At 38.7% G+C, this 23,474-nt stretch overlaps 3 protein-coding genes across 3 annotated transcripts; 2 read left to right on the forward strand and 1 right to left on the reverse strand.

Annotated features, from left to right (window-relative positions):
• Nucleotides 1–25: 25 nt before the first annotated feature.
• SIKE1 (suppressor of IKBKE 1) lies at nt 26–2,570 on the reverse strand. Its single transcript, XM_015885188.1, has 4 exons — nt 2,133–2,570; nt 1,903–2,045; nt 1,241–1,354; nt 26–892 (listed from the first exon to the last, which is right to left on the reverse strand). Exons 1-4 carry the CDS (start codon nt 2,437–2,439, stop codon nt 803–805), a joined length of 654 nt encoding a protein of 217 aa, XP_015740674.1. The 5' UTR covers nt 2,440–2,570; the 3' UTR covers nt 26–802.
• Nucleotides 2,571–2,705: 135 nt separating this feature from the next.
• On the forward strand, nt 2,706–10,907 carry LOC116654433 (bile acid receptor-like). The gene is made up of 11 exons (XM_032449337.1): nt 2,706–5,220; nt 7,168–7,279; nt 7,483–7,848; nt 8,117–8,257; nt 8,635–8,774; nt 8,867–8,971; nt 9,065–9,164; nt 9,527–9,652; nt 10,223–10,339; nt 10,465–10,578; nt 10,647–10,907. The coding sequence occupies exons 2-11, from the start codon at nt 7,216–7,218 to the stop codon at nt 10,883–10,885; spliced, it is 1,512 nt and encodes a 503-aa protein (XP_032305228.1). The 5' UTR covers nt 2,706–5,220; nt 7,168–7,215; the 3' UTR covers nt 10,886–10,907.
• Nucleotides 10,908–10,997: 90 nt separating this feature from the next.
• SYCP1 (synaptonemal complex protein 1) lies at nt 10,998–23,391 on the forward strand. Its single transcript, XM_032449329.1, has 31 exons — nt 10,998–11,128; nt 11,999–12,083; nt 12,254–12,300; nt 12,440–12,604; nt 12,899–12,966; nt 13,156–13,229; nt 13,512–13,570; nt 13,985–14,054; nt 14,342–14,415; nt 14,762–14,870; nt 15,056–15,150; nt 15,275–15,459; nt 15,758–15,825; nt 15,938–15,999; nt 16,088–16,192; nt 16,571–16,674; nt 17,107–17,224; nt 17,428–17,498; nt 17,715–17,796; nt 17,909–17,971; nt 18,198–18,260; nt 18,399–18,461; nt 18,886–19,002; nt 19,542–19,652; nt 20,347–20,439; nt 20,837–20,911; nt 21,356–21,415; nt 21,569–21,748; nt 21,997–22,134; nt 22,460–22,546; nt 22,632–23,391. The coding sequence occupies exons 1-31, from the start codon at nt 11,021–11,023 to the stop codon at nt 22,773–22,775; spliced, it is 2,943 nt and encodes a 980-aa protein (XP_032305220.1). The 5' UTR covers nt 10,998–11,020; the 3' UTR covers nt 22,776–23,391.
• The last annotated feature ends 83 nt before the right edge of the window (nt 23,392–23,474 follow it).

The raw sequence follows: 23,474 nt of genomic DNA on the forward strand, positions 1-23,474 counted from the left end.
TACAATACAGAATACAGCACAAAAATGGCTGTAAATTGCTTTATTCCATCTTAAAATAGTCTAGGAAAGAAGTCTGTACAATGCTCCTCAACAGGAGTCCCATATATCAACTAAACACCTTTATCTGCATAATCCAAATAGACTCATAACACACACAGTTGCTTTATCTATCAAAACTAAGTAAAAACAGCATCAAAAAGTAACAGTGACAATTGGGTGTCATTGAATTACATTGAAAACAGCATGAAAATGCCACTGAGAGCATCACAATATCAATATAATATATATATATATATATTATATAATATATATTATATATATAATATTATATATAATATATATTATTATAATATAATATAATATTAATGTGAGCAAATACTGAGGGTTGGGTCCTCAAAGCCAAAGCTCCACTGTGCAGGCAGAGCAAGGTATCAACTTGTTATAACATAGACTTCAATTCTTCTTCCTTCTAGCAAATACAACATCCAGGAGCTGTATTGTGTTCCCCATATCAGGCAGTTCTAAGTGACAGCTGGAATTGCCGAGGAAAGCTTATGGAAGTAACACTCGTGAGATAAACTGCCACAAAAGAGCCGGCACCAAAAGCACTTGGTTCACTTGGTTGATAATACAGAGCAGCAATACAAGCCTTTGCCATCAGGAGTGTGTGATTGCAGAGTAACACAGGGCACACATTGGGATAGATGGAACATGTGAAACACCTGAAGAACAAGTTACAGATCGTCCTTTGTTGGGTGGCTTCAGAACAGTCTCTGAAGTCAAGGTTTGGGTGTGTTGTGATCTAAGCTTCGCTGTCACGCACATCGTCCCTCCCGAGCTCAAAGGATTCCTTGCTGATGGACAATAGTTCCCGAAGCTCTTTGTTTTCGAGCTGCAAAAAGAAAAATAATAATCAGTATTTCAACTGAGATAGAGATGAGTTAATTAACAAAGATTACAGACTGTTAATTAAGTAGCCCCATTCCTTCACAGCCGAATAGAAATCTAGAACTCAAACTAATGTTTACAAGGGATGAAGCACATCACTTTAAAGGACACCTTTTACTTTGGGCTTTATCGTTAAGATGACAGAAATACAAAGAACTTAAACAGAAAATGTTCCTTGCCTCCCAACCTCACCCACCATCCCTGTTTTTTATTGTTATTAACACCTGACACACACAACCATCTATAGTCCCCAAAAGCTTGATCTGTCCTTAGCGATGTCGTGGGTTCTTACCTCCAGCTGAGCTAGTTTCTCCTGTACCTTGAAGAACTGATCATCATCCACGTGTACAGCTTTTCTCATCACTTCACCCATCTCACATATCCTGTCTATTTGTCCTTCAATTTCCTGAAAGACATGGGGAAAAAAAACAAACACCGTTAATACATTCAGGCAAAAGCAGTAATAATTTATTCCTTATGAATCCATTACTTTCATGTTATTAATTCTGGACTACTTTCCCATTTTGAATCTTAATCTTTCCCTCCCAACCACTTGTAATCCTCCCTGCTTTAAGACAGCATCACATACCTCAACACACGGCAGCTTATAGGGATTTTGGAGGCTCTTTTCCTTTTGTTACAGTTACTCAACAGTAATGATAACCACCTCTGCTGTGCTCCTCTTAAGTGAAAACAAAGCTATTAAAGCTTAACCCCAGGAATGTATCACCCAGAGCACACAGCAAGCCTTCACCTGGACAACCAAAGGCTCGTGCTGTTCAGGATGCTCTGTGATAATTTACAACCTGTGAGAAGAATGCAGGGAAAAGATCAAATACCAAAGGGACCAGAGCTTGAAAGAAGGCTCCTGGAGCAGAATGGGCCCGTGAAAGGAGACAAACGTTGCATGAAAGCAAACCAGAGAGCAAGTTCCTCATCCCCATCCCACCTTACCACAGAGTTGGCCTGATGAACTTTCAGCACTGGTTCCGCATCTTCACCTTTTCTCCCTTGCAACAGCTGCAACATCTGCTTCCTGTATTTGCTCATGATGAGCTCTAAGGCGTCCTGGTGCTCCTCCAGAGAGATCCACAGCGCTACGGGACAGGGATCGCAGCGTTACACGGCACCACGCGACCCCCCCGGTGCACCGAGAGCCGTCAGCCCCATCCCGTCCGACTCACCGCGGTTCTCCTGCCGCAGGTCGCGGATCTGCGTGTTCTCCTGGCACAGCAGCGTGTGCGGCCGCAGCCGGGAGCCGTCAGCACCATCCTCCGTTACGCTCCGACCCCGCCGGGACGCGGCCGTGGGCGCCGCCGCCGCCGCGCTGCCCTTGTCGGCCGGCCCCGCACCCGCCTCCCGCATAGCGGCCACGCGTTGGTGCAGGACGGCGGACTGATCGATGAGCGACTCGGCGGCGGTGTCGTGCTCCTTCAGCCGCTCCAACAGGGTCTTGGCGTCCGTCAGGATCTTCTCGATGGTGCAGCTCATGGTGGGCGCAGGTCGGGCCGCGCTGCTCAGTCCCGCGGCGGCCCCATGTCCCGCACAGCGCACGGACCGAACCCGCTCGGCACAACAACACCCGCACAACAGCCGCTGCCTTTTCCGGGCCGGCTCCTCGCCCCGCAGCTGCGCAGCCGTGAGCTGAGCCCGGAGCTGAGCCCGCACCGCCGCCTGCTGGAGGCCGCTGGGTGCGGGGATGGTGTTAAACGCGTGGATCCAAAGCTCCCCGCTGTCACACGGCGTGGATCTGAGAGCCGGCAATGGGAGCTGCTCTGTTTGCACAGCGCAGGTGGCCGTGACCCACGGGGGGTCCTGGTTATCTTGATTTCAAACTCCTTTAAATCCTGGGCTGACATCTTATCTGTATCCCTGTTTGTCCCTCCGACAGTAAACATCCTCTCCTCAAGTTAAAATAACAAGCTGTGCAGTGCTGACTTCGTTCTTTGTTATTTGCTCGCTGTAACCGCCCGTAGCCACCCGTGGTGATTCTGCTGCTTCGCTTCTCGTCGTGTCACGTTTTCCTTTGATACTTTCTAAGCAGTGTTTTAGCAGTGTCAGCAGTTCTGCTGCCTGCAGCCACCCTGCGGGCTTACATCTCCTTTGGGACACACTCAACAATTCAGCTGTTCGTGCCTTTCACCCTATTCTAGTTAAGGAAGTTCCGTGGTACCAAATTTACAACCTGTTGCACTTAAATCCCATCGTACAGCCCGGGGGACTCAGTGAGATCAATGCAGCACCAGCAATTCAATTCACATCAGCTGGGAAGTCAGACTGAAGCAGCAGGAGCACACACTACACCTCAGCACAAGCTGCACTTGGGTTGTATGTCTGAACCTATTCTGTTTCTTACACTTCTCCTTCCCTTTGGGCATGATTTAATGCTCACTCTTCCCTTCCTTCAGAGATATCATTCCGGCCTTTCATGCCACGTGGAGACAAGGGAGAGGCACTGCTTTATCAGGCTTCCATGTCAGGATTGTCTGAGTGTCTGAAATAAAGACACAGAATGAAAAGGAGATGAAGTCCTAATGTGTCCCATGCCCCCACTCAGGGCCGTGGCTCGCTCCCTGCCCAGCAGATCTCTTGACACAGAATCATTAGTTCCACTCCCAGAGGACAGCAGAATGAGTTCATGTGGCGCCAGGACCGACCCGATCCCAGTAGCACAGCACTCCTGTATCTAAATGCTGCTCGTGCTTCTCACCAGGACTTCTCTTATGTAGCAACAGAGCTTAAACAAAGCAGCGGATGAGCGATCTCAGGGCAGTGGTGTCTTATAATTCCTTTGGCTTATCACATCAGCGCTGTATAAACTGAAGAGAATGTATAAATTTGGCCTCTCAAGCATCTTAGTGTTTAACTTCGATTCGATTAAACACTTATGTATGTGTATAGAGTGAAAAATGGGGTTACAAGAGGTTAGTGCTTTAATGCTTTTAATAACTCTTAACCACATGACTGTATTTTGTCAAACAGAACGTGGATTTGTTCTAGCAGGAAAAAAATATATGCTAGATAGAAATATATTGAGGCTCTCCAAAACATTAGTTTTCCAAAGTATCCCGGTTGTTTAGTATTTGACTCTTTGCTTTCATCATTTAATGATTTACAGTAATGAACTGGAACATCGGTATTTTGCACTGAAATGACCAAAATAGTTGTGGAGGCATCGCTGCCCTCATGTGACAGAGCTCAGATGTTTCTGTGAGCAGTTAGCCAAGAGCAATAGACAAAGCCATTGCTTCTGTTTAATTTGTACTGCAAAACAACAACAAAGTGGCCGTAGCAACTTGTAGGCAGATCCCAGTAGCTTTTGGACTGTTCCTTTGCTGAGATTTTGCCCTTTGTTTAAGTTTTGTTTGACAAGGGCTTAATAAATGAATAGAAGAGGTGGTTTATGTTTCATTAATGAGGTTGAGAGTGGTTAATTACTGAAGTTACGTAAACAATCCAATACCAGATCAAGCCGAATGGGTCAGTTATGCAGAGAAGACCCAGCTGGAGTAGATACGATTTCCTTTAACTATTCAAACACCAAGCGAGTTACAAAGATCTAGAATCACCAGTTCAGATGAATGCAGATCTCTCCATATCTTGAAGATGAGTTCTCTCGACAGGCACCTACGTAGGGAAGGTTCCTCTGAACCTGCAGTTTCAGCACTCATCAAATTCATAGACCTACTATGAAAGGAAGACTTCCTATGTGGATGAGACCTTACAGGAGCTCGCAGTTCTCACCAGACCAGGCAGAACGTGCCAAGTGTTGGTGTTTCAATATAACAACCTAATCAAGTGTCTGCAAATTCAATCGTTATTTCATGTAGATACACCAAATTTATACCATTGCAGTAGTTTCTCCACAAAGCAGTGAACATCTTCCATTAACTTCTGGGCATATCAATGTTAAGCAATCAAAATGGGAGAATTTTAAATTCTACCAAGAAAGCAAATACTTAGTAATCAGTCAGGGAGAACTCTGGGAAGCCGTGACGTGAAGGTCCCCGTGGCCTCTGTCCCTGATGACCCAGTTATTATTTGATTTATGTGGACTTGCAGCTGCCCTCGCTTCGACCCCAGGAAAGGCTGTGTGGGAAGTTCGTGTCTCAGAGCTGCAGCATTGCTCTGCAGATTGTCTGGAGCCGAGTGTGTGCACACAAACTGATAAATAGGGACAAGGCCCAGTTTGCTCCAGCTGGACTCAGAGCTGGGATCACTGCTACAGCCCCACGGACTTGCTCTGGAAACAAGAACAACTCTGCAACTGCTGTAGGTATTTCATTTGCTTTTCTTAGTGCTCTGGGATTATAAATGATTGTGGTAGGCACGAGTCAATTTGCCAGGTGAGAATATTACAGGTATTGTGGATTTTGTGTTTTCTTTTTGAAGTGTTAGCTAAATTGATCCAGCAAACAAGCACTTTTAAATGAAGTATCCTAGCTATCGAGAATTCTTCTCCAACAGCTTCATTTGATGACGTTAATAAATCTTTAATTCAGTTGTTTGTTTACCAAAGGACCAGGAAAGCTGTAAGCTTCAAACAACCTCCAACCTCTTACTTTACAATATATATAAAATAATAATAATATATAATATATATATTAATATAAAATATACCTTTGCAATAATTAATAATGTGGTAATGATTCCAAGATTTTATCTGCACCACAAGTAGCAAAACAAGTCATTTCTATTACTGGAAAGATTCAAAAGGGTATTTTATGATAAAGAAGGAATACAGTTAATGAGGAGAAAAACAGGATCTCTTCAAGCAGCTTTGGGGAGCTTCACAGCACACTGAGAGCAGGAGAACCAATTAAAAATGTAATAACACATATGAGCTACATATGAGACCATTAAAATGGTCCCACAACTTTCCATGTACAAAAACCCACACTCTTTAATTACGGATGCTATTAATCAATTGCTTGATTGAAACTCAATATTTCTCCTGGTATTACGCTCAGTAGCCACTGATTGCAATCAGTTGATTTAAACTTCACCAATTAAAAAACCAAAGTTAGGCTTTCCAGAAGCAAAACTACTGCAATTCCACGAAGATTAGACATACCTTCTAGTTACACTGCGTGTCTGTTAACAAGCCACAAGGTTTGGTAAATAAATCTTGTACAACTTCAGCTCGAGTTCCTAAAATTCCCCGCAAACAAGAAATTTCCCTATGACTCAACTATCAAAATATTTATGGTAGCAGTTGAAGTACTGTCATAACACGACTCTTTAAGAGCTCCTTAGAGCCTCTCATACAAGCAGTCGTTTTTGCATCTTAACAGATTTGATAATAGAAGTTGATAGTGTTACTCTATTTTGTGGTATTTCATAGCAAAAAACAAAAAGTCTTACAAATCATCAAAGCTTCCCTGTCCCAGAGTATTAAGTTCCTTCCCTGTATGTCTAGTTTTAGTTTTGTTTTAAAAGGCTCAAAGCAATTTTATATTAGAAGAACAAACTTGTTAATATGATGTTCTCTAATGTCAGAAAATGAAACAGTTGGGAATTCTGTGTCTGCAGCTGCTAACTTATTAGCCATTAAAAATCAACAAGGACTAAAGACTCAAAACCCTTCTCAGACAATGATCTGAATTGAGGGAAACTTGACTAAATGCTTGCAAGGTGTACGACATGTAATTAACTGACCACTCTGCTCCTCGGAACAATTAACTCATGCTCCTCATGCAAGTCTGCGTCACTGGATCAATGCAATTTTATTCTAGCTTCTGTTCTTTTATCACTTTAAAGGAAGCAGTGGTATGCAGAAGCACCTTCTCCATCAAATACACGTATTTTAGGAAAAATGCAGACTTTGCCCATGCCAAATTGATCTAACTGATAAGGACCCCATGATTCAATGAGTAATTTCTCTTTCAAACAAATATTTACTAGCAGAGATAACAACAACAAAAAAAGCAGCATTCCAGTCTCACTGCTCTCACTGTACCTTTTCACCTTCCACTGGCAACACAAAGTGTTCAGTTTCAAAGATATGTCTGCTTTGGGGGGAGGGATGTGTGTGTGTCTTTCAGGACACAACTGTAGCTTAGGCTCCTTAAAGCAATCTCCTTACCTCATTGCAAGTATTACATGACTTTACACATACCTCTAACTTTCTTACAATCTCTGGAGTTTCCTGGGTTCAGCTCAGTAACGAAGCCTTCCTAGCATTCCTTCTCACATAATCTCCTGTTTCCATTTCTCTAGGTCTCTTTCTAAAACGTTTATCCCAAACAGCGAGATTGGCAACAAAACATGGCAAATACATTTGTCACTGTACCAGATGGGTACTGCCTTGCTGAGCCCATACAGTATTATGGTAAGTAATGCCAAGTTGTAATATTGTGAAAAAGCAATAAAGTAAGATGAATGTGGGAATTCCCATTATTTTCTTAATTTTACTGTAACATCACAAGCTTTTAGAACCTTTAAACCATTAAAAATAAATAAATCGGGTAGCTGACATCATGATATTCCCCAGGTTTTTATTTCATTTTCAACTTTTTTTTTTTTTAAATCTAGATGTTTTACCAGAGCACATCAATTACCAGCTGCAAGACACTGATTTTCAGACTGCACCTTACTGTCAATACTCCTCAGTTCCAATTCCTTCTCCAGTATTACAGTCACAACCTTCGCAGTCCCATTACAGTTCATACAGCCTGGACTCTCAGTACACTGATGGGCAATATATCACCAGTAACTGCGAATTGAACAAGCCTCCTTTCACAGCTTCCCACCTTGATGACAGTGGATTTCAAGCACTAAAAAGGCCCAGATTAAATCACTCTTCTTTGAGACTGAAGGGGCAGGAAGAGCTGTGTGTTGTTTGTGGTGATAAAGCATCTGGCTACCACTACAATGCACTTACTTGTGAAGGCTGTAAAGGTAAGAGGCACAGATTTATAAATCATTAATTATTGTTCTTAATGGCTGTTAGTATCCTATTAATTCAGTTATTAATATGGGAGCTATCTTGACCAGTTAAAGAAAACAGTGATTAACATTAGTCAGAAAGAACAAGTCATAATTAAATAATCACCAAGAAACTTCAAAACCAAGGCAATACTTTCATCGCCAAGAAAAGAACAAAACTTTGAATTATGAGGTAAGCCTCCTTAAATTCCTTTAGTCATAACCTGCTGCTTTTCTGTAGGCTTCTTCAGACGGAGCATAACCAAAAACGCAGTGTATCGATGCAAGAATGGAGGCAACTGTGAGATGGACATGTACATGAGGAGGAAGTGTCAGGAGTGCCGCCTGAAGAAGTGCAGAGCTGTGGGAATGCTGGCAGAGTGTGAGTGCTCCCTCCTGCTAAACCCTTTTCTATATCCAATCCCTTACCTTGTTGTAGCTAAGTGACGGAGCACAAGACAGTGGCCTCAGGTTGCATCAGGGGAGATTTAGATTGGAAGATGGGAAGAATTTATTCACAAAATCTTCATGAAAGATTCTTATACTCCTTACCTGGTTTGTAGTTGGGACATACATGAGAAGACTGCAGGTACTCAGGCTTTTTGTGGACACAGAACAGCAACTCAACAAACAGCACAGTTCCATGTTCTCTAGGAAGCACAGTTCTTCATAGCTCCTCAGCTGCAACACAGAAGTAATGATTTCAAACTGTTATCCATTAAAAACAAATGCATTAATCCATAGTTCCCTGCCTCACAGGTTTGCTGACTGAAGTGCAGTGCAAGTCAAAGCGACTCAGAAAGAATTTCAAACAAAAGAGCAGTTTCCTTTGCAACATCAAACTGGAAGATGAGGGGCTGAATAGTAAGCACGTGTCATCTACAACAAGATCCGGAAAAGTGTGACATTTTTCTATTCTAACTAACTTCTTTATGGTGCACTTTGCCTTAATTCCTTATAGCTTGATTGGTTTACTTATTTCTTTTATTAGACTGTGGAGAAGGTGGAACTTACTCCAGGGGAACATCAGCTTCTCGACCACATCGTAGCAGCACATCAAAAATACACAATTCCCCTCGAGGAAGCAAGGAAGTTTGTATGTATACAGAGCAATCAGCCTGAATTACTTGTTACTATTCTAAGCAATGCATCTTGGCTGTATCAGATGTTTAAACACTCTTTTATGCAGCTACAAGAAACCACAAGCCCTGAGGAAAGCTTTCTCCATCTCTCTGAGACAGCAGTTGTCCACGTACAGGTGTTAGTGGACTTCACCAAAAGACTCCCAGGTAAGCTCCCTGCTTTGGGAAGGGTTATGGAGCAGGCTGCCTTTTTAAAAAGCATCAGCTGTATTCATGGCATCAATCTGAGATAAATACAGGCCTTAAGAACACCCATTCACCACCTGGAGTGAATTACCATCTTAACACATTGTCTGCAATCCAGTTCAGTTTGCAACTCATTTGTTTCTAACCTGCAAACTAGCAAGAAGAAACACAAGACCATTAGATAGTGTTTTGTACAAATCTTTTAACTGTGGATCCTCCTTTTCAGTGAAGGCATTTATTAAAAAATCATGTCTATCAGTCCATGTTAGGTGCTTCAAGGCAGCCACAGCCTTGATTCGTAACAAGGCTCTCTCTCTTTACAGGATTTGAAAGTTTAGCTAGCGAAGATCAAATTGCGCTGCTAAAAGGGTCAACAGTCGAGGCCATGTTTTTGTGTTCTGCTCAGATCTACAACCAAAGAATTAGTGAATGCCAATCATCAAGTGAAAGTAAGTTGGACTAACAAGCTTTCTATGAACACCTGTAGTTCAGCCATTTTGATACAACCTCCAATGTAATGAATCTGAAGTAATTCCCTATTCAAGCACAGTGATGTGTAAAAACCTCCAAAGAAGGGCAACAAGGCTGGGGAAGGGCTTGGAGAATGTGCCTATGGGGAGAGACAGAAGGAACTGGGGCTGTTTGGGCTGGGAAAAGGAGGCTGAGGGGAGACCTGATTGCTCTCCTCCTACACCTGAAAGGTGATTGCAGCAGGGCAGGGCTGGTCTCTTCTCACTGTTGACAGGTGGCAGGATGAGTGGAAATGGCCTCGGGTTGATCCAGCGGAGGTTTAGGTTGGATATCAGGAAAAAGATCTTTACAGAAAGGGCTGTTAAGCACCGGAATGGGCTGCCCATGGAGGTGGTTGGGTCCCCATCCCTGGATGTGCTTAAAAGCCTTTTGGATGTGGTGCTCAGAGCCGTGATGTAGCAGACAGTTCTTTCAGTTAGGGCAGGATGGTCAGGTTGTGGGTTGGACTCAATGATCATTAAGGCCTTTTCCAACCTCTCTTGTTCCAGGTCACATCAGACGCTCTGACCACTCAACGTGCTGCCACGTTCCAAACCTTGATAAGAACGTGTATTCCATCCAGACGTCTCACGGAGAAGAGAGTCCATCTTCCACCACTACCACAGGTAAAAAGGCCTCAGACCCACCATCCTTGGGGGTACTTTATCTTCCATCACACCCTCAGGCACCAAGCAGCAACTCATACAACACAGCCCTTTTTTCACTCCGACGCTCCTCTTCCATTTCCAAGGTATAACCGAGGAGTTCATCACGGCGCTGTTTTACTTCTACAGAAGCATGGGGGAACTCAAAGTCACCGAGACCGAGTACGCTCTGCTCATAGCAACCACAGTCCTATTCTCAGGTAGGCAGTGCTCGAGTTGCCCTGTACCCCTTCAGATGGCCAAGCATTGATGGCGTTGTACCCCACAGACCGCCCGCTGCTGAGGAACAAGCGGCACGTTGAGGAGCTGCAGGAGCCATTCCTGGGCATCCTCTACAAATACTCCAAGATCCACCACCCCGAGGACCCGCAGCATTTCGCTCGGCTCATCGGGAGGCTGACACAGCTCCGTACCCTTAACCATACCCACGCTGAGGTGCTGGTGACATGGCGGACGAAGGACCCCAGGCTGAGGGCGCTGCTGTGCGAGGTGTGGGAGCTGCACTAGGCCGCAGCGCTGCCCTCAGGGCCCGGCCCTGCCCGCCGCTTCCCGCCTTTTTTATTCTCCTCAGCGGCCGGGGGAGGCGGGGCGGATGGTGCGGCCATTATCGGGCTGTGAGACATTACTGACCCGTCCGAAGCCATGGAGAAAGGAAAACCCTTTAAATTGTTCGTGCCGCCTCGCCTGAGCGGCGGGCAGGTGTCTGCAGTCAAACCCCAGACCAGCGCTCGGGCCACAGAGCCGTGCCAGGTAACCGAGGAGCAGCCGGAGAGCTGCCCCGACAGAAGCCGAGCCCATGAAAAGCCAGGAGAACAACAAACAAAAAATTAATGAGAGCTGGAGGAATGCGTGTAAACAATGGCAATCCAATCCCAAAGGCCTTTACTTTTTGGTGTTTTTTTTTTTTTTTCCTGTTTATTTTATTATTATATGTTCTATTTTCTCCCAACAAAACCAGAAGGAAGCATCTCAGCCATGCATTTTAACTGTACAGCACTGATGACAAATAAATGTATGTGTTTTGGTTCAGCTAATTGATCACTGTGAGAGGTACACCCAGATAGCATTACCCTTAGCAGCCCCACCAGCTCAGCTGTGCAGTGAAAGTGATGCTGCAATGCAGTTATGTGAATCAATTCCACAAGTACTGACGCTTCCTATTAAACATACTTAGATTCATGTGTGTCATCCTGACAGGAGATGAGTTTTACTATTTAAAAGATGAATTACCACGACTTTCAAACCGCCTTGTAAAGTCAGTCTTTCATGCTGCAACTTAATCTGATGTGTTTCAGAAGTACTGCTGGGAATAAAGCAAAAGTATATATGAAAATAACATGGTGTATTGAATCCTTTATAAGCATGCGATAGCTACTAAGTTCATAACTGTCATTAGAAACATCCACTTGTCCAGCCATAGTCTGTAAAGCACACAGAAGAACAGCTGTTGGAGTAAAGCAAGGAGACTTCCCAAAGCCATCACCCATCTGTGGGCTTTAAGAATAGTCGACAGCTGATTTATTAATGAGAAAGGCCATTTTTTTTTGTGATCTGTGGTTTTCAAAGTTTTATAATCCTTTGCAAAGCTCCCTGTAAGAAAATGATATTTAAATCTTGCAGGGTTTTAACAAATGCCCAAGTGATGATTTTAATTCACCCTTTGTAATGACAACTGCAGCAAGCCATGGTGAAATCACTGATAAAGGTAAGGCTAAGGTAAGCATTTATCTTAGTTAATATATATATATATATATATATATTTAATATTTTTTCCATAGCTTTATAATGTCAGAGTTGTAACGCTGTTAGAACCTCACTACTCTTCTTGCTGTTGTTTGTTTTAAATACATTGACTGAAATCTTTTCCCATTTCAGATGCAATTTCACAGCAAGCCAAACTTTGCTCTGAGGTGGATGAAGAGGTCAGCCAAGTATAAACTCTGCACAAACCTTATACGTTTAATAATGCTTTAAATGAGGGGTCCCTAAGAAATTAACTACATTAAAGTGATATGCATTAAATAACATTTGAGGCTTAAACTGTGGAACTTGTTTTAATAGAATATGGAAACGATGAATGAGTTGTATTCAAAACTGTACAAAGAGGCTGAGAAGATCAAGCGATGGAAACTGGCTGTAGAGTCAGAACTAAAGCAGAAGGAAAGGAAGTTTCAAGAGAATAGGAAGATTATTGAAGCACAGCGCAAAGCCATCCAAGAACTGCAGGCCAGTATCGTACAATGTGTTTAATATGTAAATGAAAGCGAGGCTGAATAAGCATTCATGCTCAAATATAGGCTGGATAGGATGCCTTTAAGTGCTTCGGTTCCTGGGGAATTATTGCTTTAACTATATAAGAGGTGTAATAAAAGATGTCTTGGTATGTAATATCAGATAAAGCCGATTTCTGGTTTTGGGTGCAGAGAAATCATTTTTCATATGATGTTTGAGAACTGAAGGTATATTTCAAGTATATTTTCCAGTAACGATCTATTTTATATTTGTCTCCTGTGAAATTAGTTTGAAAATGAAAAGCTCAGTCTGAAACTGGAAGATGAGATATGTGAGAATAAAGATCTTTTAAAAGAGTAAGTAATGGTCAAATATGTTTTTGTAAAAAGAATGGATTTTCTTCCTGAGAACTGCTTTAGTGTGGAAAGTTAAATCTGATTTAGATTATAAAATTAACTAAAGCATTCACATTGTTACTATGTGAGTGTACGAAGTACCACGCAATCCTGTGACTGCATGCTATAGTATTCTTTGTCTTCTTTTAGAAACAGTGCTTCAAGACACCTGTGTAACCTACTGAAAGAAACCTGCAGTCACTTCACAGAGAAGTCCACCAAATGTAAATGCTGTTTAAATCTTGATTTATAATAGTAAATTCACTTCTAGCTTTCTCTAAATTCACAAATGAAAAAACTATCATGAAGTTCTGACTAAAACTATATGGGGTTTAGTGTATCAGGGTGAACTTCAGAAGTAAGGCAGGAATTCGAATACATGACTGTTTTGTAATGCTAAATTCAGAGGTGTTCTGAAGTTCACTCTGCTGCTTAAGCATAATGGCTTGAACAGCTGGCATTCCTTTAGAAAAGGAAAACTTTATCATGCATTCTTGTTTTGATAGATGAACATGAAAGAGAAGAAACAAGACAGCTATATGAGGAACTTAATAACAACATTGAAGTAAGTGACATAGCGTTGAAAAGCTCAAATGCAATCCAAGTTAAATGCATGCATTGAGATATCTGGATGATGTCTATGTGTTACTTGTAACACAAGGCATCATTGTGAATGATAAATTTTATACCAAACAGAATTATTGAGCACGTGGCATAACAATTAATTATTAATTATCAGTTGATGTAGCAATTAAGAAAGGCACAACACCTCCATTATTTTATGGATCTACAAACATAGACAAGGAAAAATATCTCATCCATGAAATTGTTTAAATAAAACTTCTAAACATCCAGTTTCATAAAATATAGCATCTGCCAACTCAAAATATGTTTATGCTCAGACTTCAGATTATAACTGCTCCTTATTACTGAAAGTACATAGTTTTATACAAATGTTTGTATCAAATTTTGTTTTTAGAAAATGATAGTGGCATTTGAAGAGCTTCGTGTGCAAGCAGAGAACTCCAGACTGGAAATGTGTTTCAAACGTGAGAGTTGTACTTACTGTGTTTCTGCTACAGGCCTCACAGAGCATTTTTCTTATAAATATTAACAAATACATGTGGTAATGGAGTCACTTGTGGAAGGCTGGCACAAAAGGTATTTTGTCTGATTAGAAAGGTGTTTAAAAAGCAACCTCAACAGTGCCTCTTTAGGAAACAAATTGTACAGTTGTACAATTGCAAAGCAATCTTAAGACAGAAATTGCATTTCTCTTGGATCATATTTTAGCTAGTACATTAAATATTGATATTTGTATATTTTTGATCATTAGTAAAAGAAGCAGAAGAAAAAATGGACAACTTTGAAAGAGAATACAAGCTAGAAGTCAGTGTGAAAGAAAAACAGGTTTGCTCAGTTTTAAAATCTATTATGTATAGATTCATTTTTGCCACAAATCTTGCAATTCCATTAATATTTGAAGTCTCTTCTTTCATGACTCACTATTACTTATATTACACAATATTTCTATTATTCTAGAAGTGCTTCCATCAGATTGTGCTGCATTTAGTGGCATTCTGGTATCTTTAGTCTGTTGGAATTCACATTCTGATGCTGAATTGAACAGCTCTAAGACCCAACCACTTTATTTAACTTCAATTACAGCAGTGAGTTTAGTACTCATATGTGAATAAACAAATATGAAAATCTATCTTCTTTTTTTAGAAATGTGTTATTATTTCAATGTTGTTAGATTTCAGCTCTTACTGTAAGGTGTAATGAAAAAGATGATGTAATAAGAGACATCAAGACTCACCTGCAGGAATCAAAAAATAAGATTGCGGACTTGGAAGAAGCAAAAAGTAAGAATTATTTGTTTTAAGAATGCTAGCAATTTTGTATTTTGGATACTGTTGCTAATTAATTTCAATAATTATCCTGTAGAATTTTTTCCTTAAAAAGTAAATGACTACACTATGCAACTTGATTAAGCATTTTTAAGAAAGCACTGTTTTCCTAAGTGTAACTATATATATTTTCGGCGCAGGACATGAAGGGGAAATGTTAAAGGAATCTCAGCTCAATCAAGAATATTTGAAGGCAGAACTGGAAGAAGCTAAAAATTCATTGCGAAAAACAGAGGTATAGCTTCTTTATAATTATGCCATTAATAATTTATACTGCAAAAATAGTTACTGATACAACACAGAACAACTGTAGTTGGTTGTTACATTATGTGTTTGGAAATCATATCATTGTTTTGTAGGCTACTCAAGAGAGCCTGGAAACTGAACTGCAGAGTACGGTGAAAGCATTAATTCAGGTCACACAGGAGAAAGATACACAGATGGAAGAATGTAAAGAAGCAAAGGCTTTGCATGCATCCATGATAGAAGAGCTCAAGACTTCTGCTTGCAATTTAAAAAGCTTGCTGGAAGAAGAACAAAATAGGTAATTTAAGCTGTTTACAATCAAAGATTGTTCTTACAGGTAGAATGCAAGATCACCGAGCTGCTGGGAACAAAACCTAAGTGATGATCTGATGCAAGAATATTTTGGGGTTTTTTGAATCAGTAATAAGTTTTGTATCAGAGTTAATATAGTCACCTATATTTTCATAACGAGGTACAGATGTATCTGCCTGTTGAAAAGGTATCTATTTAAAACATTTGTGTCATGACACTCCTATTGTCCCTAAACTTTCAAAGGCAGTGCTGCATACTGAACTGAAAATGTTTGTAATTATTAGATTGAAGAAATACGAAGATGAGTCAAAACTGCTTATGCTGGAGCTCACAAATAAGTCTGCTGAGCTTGGTAAGATTTGTAGAAAGAAGGACTATAAGCAGTAATACCAATTTTTTTATGCATGGTCACTCCTGGAAATTCTAAATACCTGTTCAATAATTTTACATTGCATGTGCTGTAGAAGAGATGACTAAACTGAAATGTGACAAAGAAATGCAACTTGAAGAGCTGTCTGAAACACTGGTAAATGTTCATTTTATTTGTCTCATGGCATTTTCTTTTTATGTGAAGTCTCTCTTCTAAACTGAGTTTCATCAATGTCCTTGAACAGGGAAAAGCTGAAGAACTTCTAGCAAAGAAGAAAGATCTTGAGGCTACTGTTGAAGAATTGCAGGAGAGAGAAAAAGAAATGAAAAATATTCTTCAAGTTAGAGAGGTCTGAATAAAGGGTGATAGTAAACACTTCATTGCTTTTATATGTGTATATATATAACAATAAATGTCATGTAGAGTTAGGCCAGTGGTCTACCCACTGCAGCATTCTGCTTCTGACAATGACAGCCAGAGTTACCAGGTAGTAGAGGAGCCTGTTATTAGCTATGGTACACCCTCCATACATTCCCACAGTAACTGTATTCAAAGGATATTTGAGGACACATCCCTGTCAGTTCCCTTTGTTATCAGTTTATAGACTTACGCATGTTCACTTGTCTTGTTTATGGCTTTGTTTCATCTTAAAGCTTTGTGTTATCAGTTCAATTCTGATAGCTTCCTTATACCTTTGTAAATTCAAAACACTGTTTTTCTTCCACAGAAAGAAATGTGTGATCTGAAAGTACAGCTGACTTGTTCAGTTGAAAAAGAGCAAAATTATTTGAAACAACTTACAACACTGAATGCAGACCTTGAACGAGAGGCGTATGATCATTTTTGATATAATCATTTTCAGTGTTACATAGAAGTTACTCTAATACAGAACCAAATTATCTATGGTTCATATGAAAGCTTATACAGGCAGTATTATAATGTACATTTTATGTATTTGAGTGCATTTAATTGTTCTTAGTTATTTTAACATGACTAGAGAGTTTCTGAAATCACTGTTAACTACTTTGAGACGGATGTTAAATTGCATTCCTGACAACCATTATATTTATGCAATTGACTTATCTCCATTTGTCCTCCTATTGCCTTTTCATGTTACTAAGACTCTATATTAAATAGAGCATTTGCGGGTTCAGGCCTGGATTTTCTCAATGTGCAGTAACAATTTACAACAGATAAATTTCATTTTAAAAGAAATTTCAAAGCATACATTCTTATTTCTCTTTACCATTTATCCTAAATTAGACTAAAGAATGAGCAACTCACAGTGAATATCAATACACTGTTAATAGAAAAAGAACAAATGGCACAAGAGAAAAGTAATATGGATACAGAGATCAAGAAACTGCAAGCAAGTCATGAGGTGAGTTGTAATCTTCATCTGTTTTTAAAGAACAGGATTATAGTAAAAAAAAAATCATTAAGTAAACTGTAATGATATATTTCTGCAGTGTTTCATTTGAAACAGTATAAGTGCAGTTACCCTTGTGAATATGGCAGGCCACCGTACTGATTAAGGTGTCACCTTAAATTTTACTTACTTTGTTCACGTGGGTATTTATTTAGGATCAAAGGGAAAAAGAAGAAAATACAAAGCAGTTAGTAGAACACCTGGAAGAAGCAAATGGTCAACTAAGGCAAGTAAAAAGTAAATATCAATGTACAATATAATTAAAGGAAATAGGTTTGTTTCCTTCGTGGTTCATCTCAATGCTGTGTTCATATGCTCCTTTCTCTTATATACAGATGTCGCTTATATGGAAATAAATCATGGATAAATTGTAAATAGGCTGTATTGAAAAAGTAATATCCCTAAATATACATTTACTAATGTTTGTTAATTTGGCATTTAGAAATGAACTGGAGTCTTTGAAAGAGAAGATGGCAAAGAAAGGCGAAGAGGCTAAAAGCAAACTGGATGAAAGTGAAGAAAACGTAATATGTTTTCTCATTTGAAATATAACATCACCTGTGGGATGAAATCTTGATGGTTTTAAGTATAAAAGTTCTGATATTGTTTTGACTGGATTTACAATTATAATTCCAGACTAAGAGTATTGAAAATGAAATTTTGAAAAAGGAAAGACAGTTGAAGATGCTAGAAAATAAGGTAAGTAAATAAGACCTGGTTAGCTGATATTAAACTACATGATACTGGGCTAGCAAAATTCTTGTGGCACTTCATGGTAAAAAAAACTCTGACTATTATAACATGTTGGCATTTGTTTCAGTCTCACTGGAATCATATCTTTTCAAATGCATGTTTTAGAACTTTCACAGTGGTGTCTAAAGCATTGAGCCATTATTAACAGTCAGTGTTTGAAATATCCCTTCAGCTGAATACTATGAAGAAACAGGTGGAAAATAAAACAAAGTGCATTGAAGAGTTACAACAGGAAGTAAGTACATTTTTTAAGAAGTACCAAATATATAAAACACTTGCTTGAAGCTGGAATTTGGGGATTCAGACCTACTGGATGAGGTTAAAACATTCCATAGCCTTATTAACTTTTATTGCTATTATTTTGCTTTAACAGAATAAGGTACTGAAGAAGAAAATGACTGCAGAAAGCAAGAAAACAAGTAGTTATGAAGGGAAGGTAGGTTTAATTCATGTCACGTGTATGGTAATGTTAAAACACAAAAACTGAAGTTCTGAAACCTCTGTATAATTATTGATTAAACACATTAAGCACATTCTTTGTTTTATGGATTTATGATGTGGATTCTACAGGGATAAATAAGCCCATGATTTTTGGAAGGTGCTTCAATTTTCAGTCATTGGATATAGGGCTGTCAGATACTTGTAAGAAACATCACTTATCAAGGAACGTTGTTTCTAATAAGTTCCTTTCCTTTTTTTTCTTTGTTGTTGATAGAATACTGAATCTTAACTCTGTAATGCCACACTACTGGGCAACCTGATCTAGTGGGTGACTACCAGCCCACAGCCAAGTGAAAAAAACCCAAACAATTGGTATATTAATTCTTGTACAAATGACAATACTTTTGTACTCTCTAAAGGTGAATAAGCTACAGTTAGAGATGGAAAATATGAACAAGCAACACAAGGCAGCAGTTGACATTTATGAAAGAGAAATTGAAGCAAAAGGAGTAACTGAAAATAACTTACTTGAAGAGGTGAGAGTTAATTTTTTCTGCAACTTCTAATTAGTTTTTGAAGATCAATGCTTGATATATTTTATGAAGCTATATCCATGAGATTCCTTGCACTTACATAATAGTCTTTTAAACATAAATGGAACTTCTTGTGTATGCCTGTGAACAAAGCTTTAGAACACTAAATCCTTTAATCTTAACCCTTTACATGCCTCTAAAAACAATGTTTTTCTCAGGCTGTTCACAGATATTCTATTCTTGGTATAAGTACAGAATAAGCAAATAGGTTAATAATGTTTCTCATATTAGTTTTTTCCAGCCCATAACTTTTTTGATTGGAATATAAAAGAAATGTTACACAAGTGTTTTGAACTTGCATTGTGGTTCAAAAAGACACTTGTCTGCCATGGGAGAATGGATGCATTTTTAATCTATATTTTTCCATTTTAACGAAGTGTGTAGAAGTTGCAGGATTAGAAAAAGATCTTCTAAGCAGATAAAGATTTCACTAAATGTGACTACGTAGATTGCATTAATTAAAAGAATCTTGTTACTAATAGGTAGAAAAAATGAGGTTACTTGCTGATGAAGCAACAGTAGCACAGAGAGAAACTGATATCCGATGTCAACACAAGATATCTGAAATGATGGCACTTATGGAAAAACACAAGGTAAGCTTCCCAATACGGGCTATTATGATAAATAAAAACCTTTCAAAACCAGAATTTACAAGTTATAAAGTGAAACTTTGTCAGAGACCTGAGTCTGGAAGAATGAGGTTTAACACTCTTGACCTTCAGATTTTGAAAACATGGAATTTGATAAATTCCATGTACATAAGCTGCAGAGAATCTTAACATGATGTGACCTATTAACACGTTTGAACTCCCAGCAATAACTGAGATGTGATGGTGGTAACAGTTTTTTTTTTTCTTTTAGGGCACTCAAAGTTTGTGCTTTGTAGTCAAAATGTAATATTTCAATATTTTCAGTATTTTTCAATTTTTTCTTTTAATGAGATTCTATAGTTATCCTCAGCATTATAACAGCATATTTGAATAGACATTCTTATTGCTCCGTTTTGCAGCACATTTAGCAGATGGCATTAACAAAAATAACGTGTCAGGCTTTATGTACTGGAGCACATAGCACTGTGCAGAGATAAAGCACTCTGTGTTTGCCCCACAGAATAACAAACAACGCTGCCTGTGAAGCTTCTGTTGTACCATTTCTGCAGAACTGTCAACATTTGTTCATAGTGCTCTGAAGCACTAGAAGAGATTTATTTAAAAAACTAAATATTTTAAGACTAGATAGATCTAAAGCATTTAGTCCAGTGACATTTTTCTGTTTGTTTTAATACAGCATGAGTATGATAAAATGGTTGAAGAAAAAGATACAGAGTTAAAACTATATAAGATAAAAGAGCAAGAGCAGTCATCGTTGAAAAGAGCTTTGGTAAGGCAAACTCCTCAGTGCTGAATAACAAAATGGAAGGGCTGATTTCCTAAGAAGTCCAACCAGGCAGTGTGGCTTGCCTGGGCCACACTGAGAAAAGAGGGGCTGTTTGTGGCCAATGTAACTCTACTTAATTACAGTACCTGTGCTTTTCTGCCTACTTTACTCAGAAGTGCATCATTATGTTCTAACCTCACGGCTTAAGAAGTTTTAGTATTAAATAGGGTGTTTTTAAAATTTTTTTTCACTTCTCACAAATATTTAGAATTCTTACCTTGCACGGTTCTGAACAGTAACTGTTTCACGGTACTCCATCTCTTTTTAAAACAAGTCTCTTTTAGACTTTTTTCTCTAGATTAAGCATAGCTAACCCTTTCCATTACCTAATTGGTTTCAGGAAAACGAACTATCATGTTTAAAAAGTGAACTGTCATCCCTTAAGGAACAGCTTAAAGCAGAAATTGAAAACAAGGTATTTCTTTTGTATTATTTATTGTATTATCTTTTGCTTCTTCTGTATTTCTTTTATATATATATATATATATATTTTAATGTAGCACTATGGGTGATATGCTGCAGCAATGACAACTGTGATATGAGTTCTTAGCTTTAGGTCCTGCTGTCTTGAAATCAGAGCTTAGTGCTCTCTGAAGTCATCATGCCTTCTGGTGGTGAATGTTCCTCATGACTCCTGAGTTTGCGTGAGGGGAGCACAGAGAGATTAAAAACCCCAAGAATTGTCCATCAGAGATGGGAAAAGTTGTGTAAGAAATAATACCAGGAACAGAAAAATCATATCTTTCAAATGCAATTGAACTAAACCTGCAACTCCTGTAATAACACCAACAAGATTTTTAATAGCTATAAAAATTTAATAGCTATATATAAATAAAACATTTACTACCTCTCTTTTTAGGAGAATCTTGCAAAAGAATTCTACAAAAATAGGGCTCCTGAAACTGAAAAGGAAGACAAGGTAGTTGTAACTTCATCATTAAACAATTGCAGACTTTGGTGATATGTACATGAACAATCTAATAGAAGTTAAATAATATAAAGTTAAATAAGATCAATAATATACTTTGGACAAAAGGCACTGAAGTGTTTTTCAACCTCTTTTTAATTCTAGAAAATACAAACTCATTTTGTTGGTACTCCTAAACCTCATTTAGATCAAGACTTTGCATCTATTAATGCAAAAAAAGTATTCTCACAGAGTGATATTCCGATAAAAGCCACTACGATGGAAAGTAAGAAACCATCTCCTCGAGCATTCATACAGAGTCCCTTGGTCAGACGATCATTAAAGGTTTGTAACTCAAACTAAGGAATCACTCTTATTTTTTCTGACTATTTTTTCCTTCTGTTTAACATTTTCTGTTTAACATGTTTGGGGTTTTTTTGGTTTTTTTTTTCCCCTTTATTATTGTTTCCGTGCATGACTTTGTTTCTTTTTGAATGGAAAGGCAACCATCAATGTAAACTGGCTTATGAGTTTAGTGTTGGATTCCATGATTACCACTGAAAATGTAATTTTAAACACTATCTTTTTCCCAGACATATACCATAAAGACCCCTCCAGTGCATAAAATGCAAAGTGAAAGCACAGGTCTGACTTCAGGACAGAGGAAAAAGCAAAAAGTGCTCCTGCAGCTGGATGCTCATTCGGATAGCTCTGAACACAGCGACCTCCTGGTAAAACTCAGAACAAATAGCATGGTTAACAGGTCTTTATGCACACTGCTGTATCTGAGGATGTAAATGAGGCATGTGGGCTTCTGTATATAGGACAATTTATGAGTTTATTTTTATTTAATCATATCTTTCTGGAATTTTATAAATAATTTGTAACTTGGACAAAAAATACCAGGCTTATAATGAATTTTTACATCGTTTTTATGGAATTGGTGGGGTTTCATAGTGTTACCTTTACTTTCTTTTTTATACTCATTCCTAAGGGGAAAGAAAAGAGATTTTTGAATGTAGTATAAGGAAGTGACCTTTTCATTTTTAATTTCAGAGCCTTGTTTCAGATGAAGAAGTATTTAAAAAATTATACAAAGATTATCCTCAAGCTTCACAACTTTATGCAGTGACACCAACACAGGTACGTTCCCTTTTATTCAGATCAAAATGAAGAGCAGATCATATTTGTTTTAGAAACTATTGGTTGGCTTTGTTTTTATTCCTAGAAACCAACTACATCAAGCCTGAAAGCTCCAAGCTCTGTACTAAAGCTTGCAACGATGAGAAAAGTGAGAGAGACTGGCTGGACTGCAGTTTCCAAGCAGGACAGGAAGAGAAAAATTAAAGATGCTGAAAAACTCTTTACTTAAAAAGAAAAAGAGCGGTGCCCTAACATTATTTCACTGTTCTTTGAGCATTACGACTTTGCTGCGTGTTTTCTGCCGTATTTGGTCTGTTTAATACATGAATTTCCTTGATACAGATAGTCCTTGTATAACTGCAGTCTGCAGAGCATTGTCAGTGTTTTACTCACGTTATAAAAAGTCTGGAGACATTTTAATATTGAAATGAGAATAACTTTAAAGAAAGGCGTTTCCTAAAAAAAAAAAAGAAAAAAGAAAAAGAGAAAAAAAATCTGTTACTAGAAATGCTGATTTTAAAGAAGTCTGGTTTTGTTCTTTTAAATTTACTGTCTGTCTTAATACACAACAAAACTACACTGTTTAGTGAATGAAATGCTGATGCTGCTGATGTGCAGCATTTTTGCGCACATTTGTCTTGCATTTTCTTCTTCTCAAGCGTTTGTTACCAGTAGCCACCTTCCTCATATGTTAGAATAGTTCTGAAACTTCCAGTATTCTATTTTCAATAGAATGATGCAGGTTTAAGAAGATCTCTGCATCATTAGGATGGAAATACATACGCATCGTTTAAGATTGTAACCGCAGTGTTGAGATGTCATTAAATTGTTGATCTTGAAACGTACAGTGTGGGCCCATGTGTCCATTCTTTATTATTAGAGCACAGATACAAGTCACCAGGCAGCTTCCCTAAGAACTAACAGCATA

Source organism: Coturnix japonica, chromosome 26 (assembly GCF_001577835.2).
Source record: "Coturnix japonica isolate 7356 chromosome 26, Coturnix japonica 2.1, whole genome shotgun sequence".
NCBI lineage: Eukaryota > Metazoa > Chordata > Aves > Galliformes > Phasianidae > Coturnix > Coturnix japonica.

Excerpts from the sequence above, each read along its gene's own strand:
- SIKE1 (XM_015885188.1), bottom strand. The coding sequence starts at position 2,439 with ATGAGCTGCACCATCGAGAAGATCCTGACGGACGCCAAGACCCTGTTG. Across the intron at positions 2,046-2,132 it reads CCTGCGGCAGGAGAACCGCG|CGCTGTGGATCTCTCTGGAG; the intron begins GTGAGTCGGACG and ends CCTGTCCCGTAG. Across the intron at positions 893-1,240 it reads AGAAACTAGCTCAGCTGGAG|CTCGAAAACAAAGAGCTTCG; the intron begins GTAAGAACCCAC and ends TTCTTTTTGCAG.
- LOC116654433 (XM_032449337.1), top strand. The coding sequence starts at position 7,216 with ATGGCAAATACATTTGTCACTGTACCAGATGGGTACTGCCTTGCTGAG. Across the intron at positions 10,340-10,464 it reads ATCTTCCACCACTACCACAG|GTATAACCGAGGAGTTCATC; the intron begins GTAAAAAGGCCT and ends TCCATTTCCAAG. Across the intron at positions 10,579-10,646 it reads AACCACAGTCCTATTCTCAG|ACCGCCCGCTGCTGAGGAAC; the intron begins GTAGGCAGTGCT and ends TGTACCCCACAG.
- SYCP1 (XM_032449329.1), top strand. The coding sequence starts at position 11,021 with ATGGAGAAAGGAAAACCCTTTAAATTGTTCGTGCCGCCTCGCCTGAGC. Across the intron at positions 13,230-13,511 it reads CACAGAGAAGTCCACCAAAT|ATGAACATGAAAGAGAAGAA; the intron begins GTAAATGCTGTT and ends TTGTTTTGATAG. Across the intron at positions 14,871-15,055 it reads GGACTTGGAAGAAGCAAAAA|GACATGAAGGGGAAATGTTA; the intron begins GTAAGAATTATT and ends TTTTCGGCGCAG.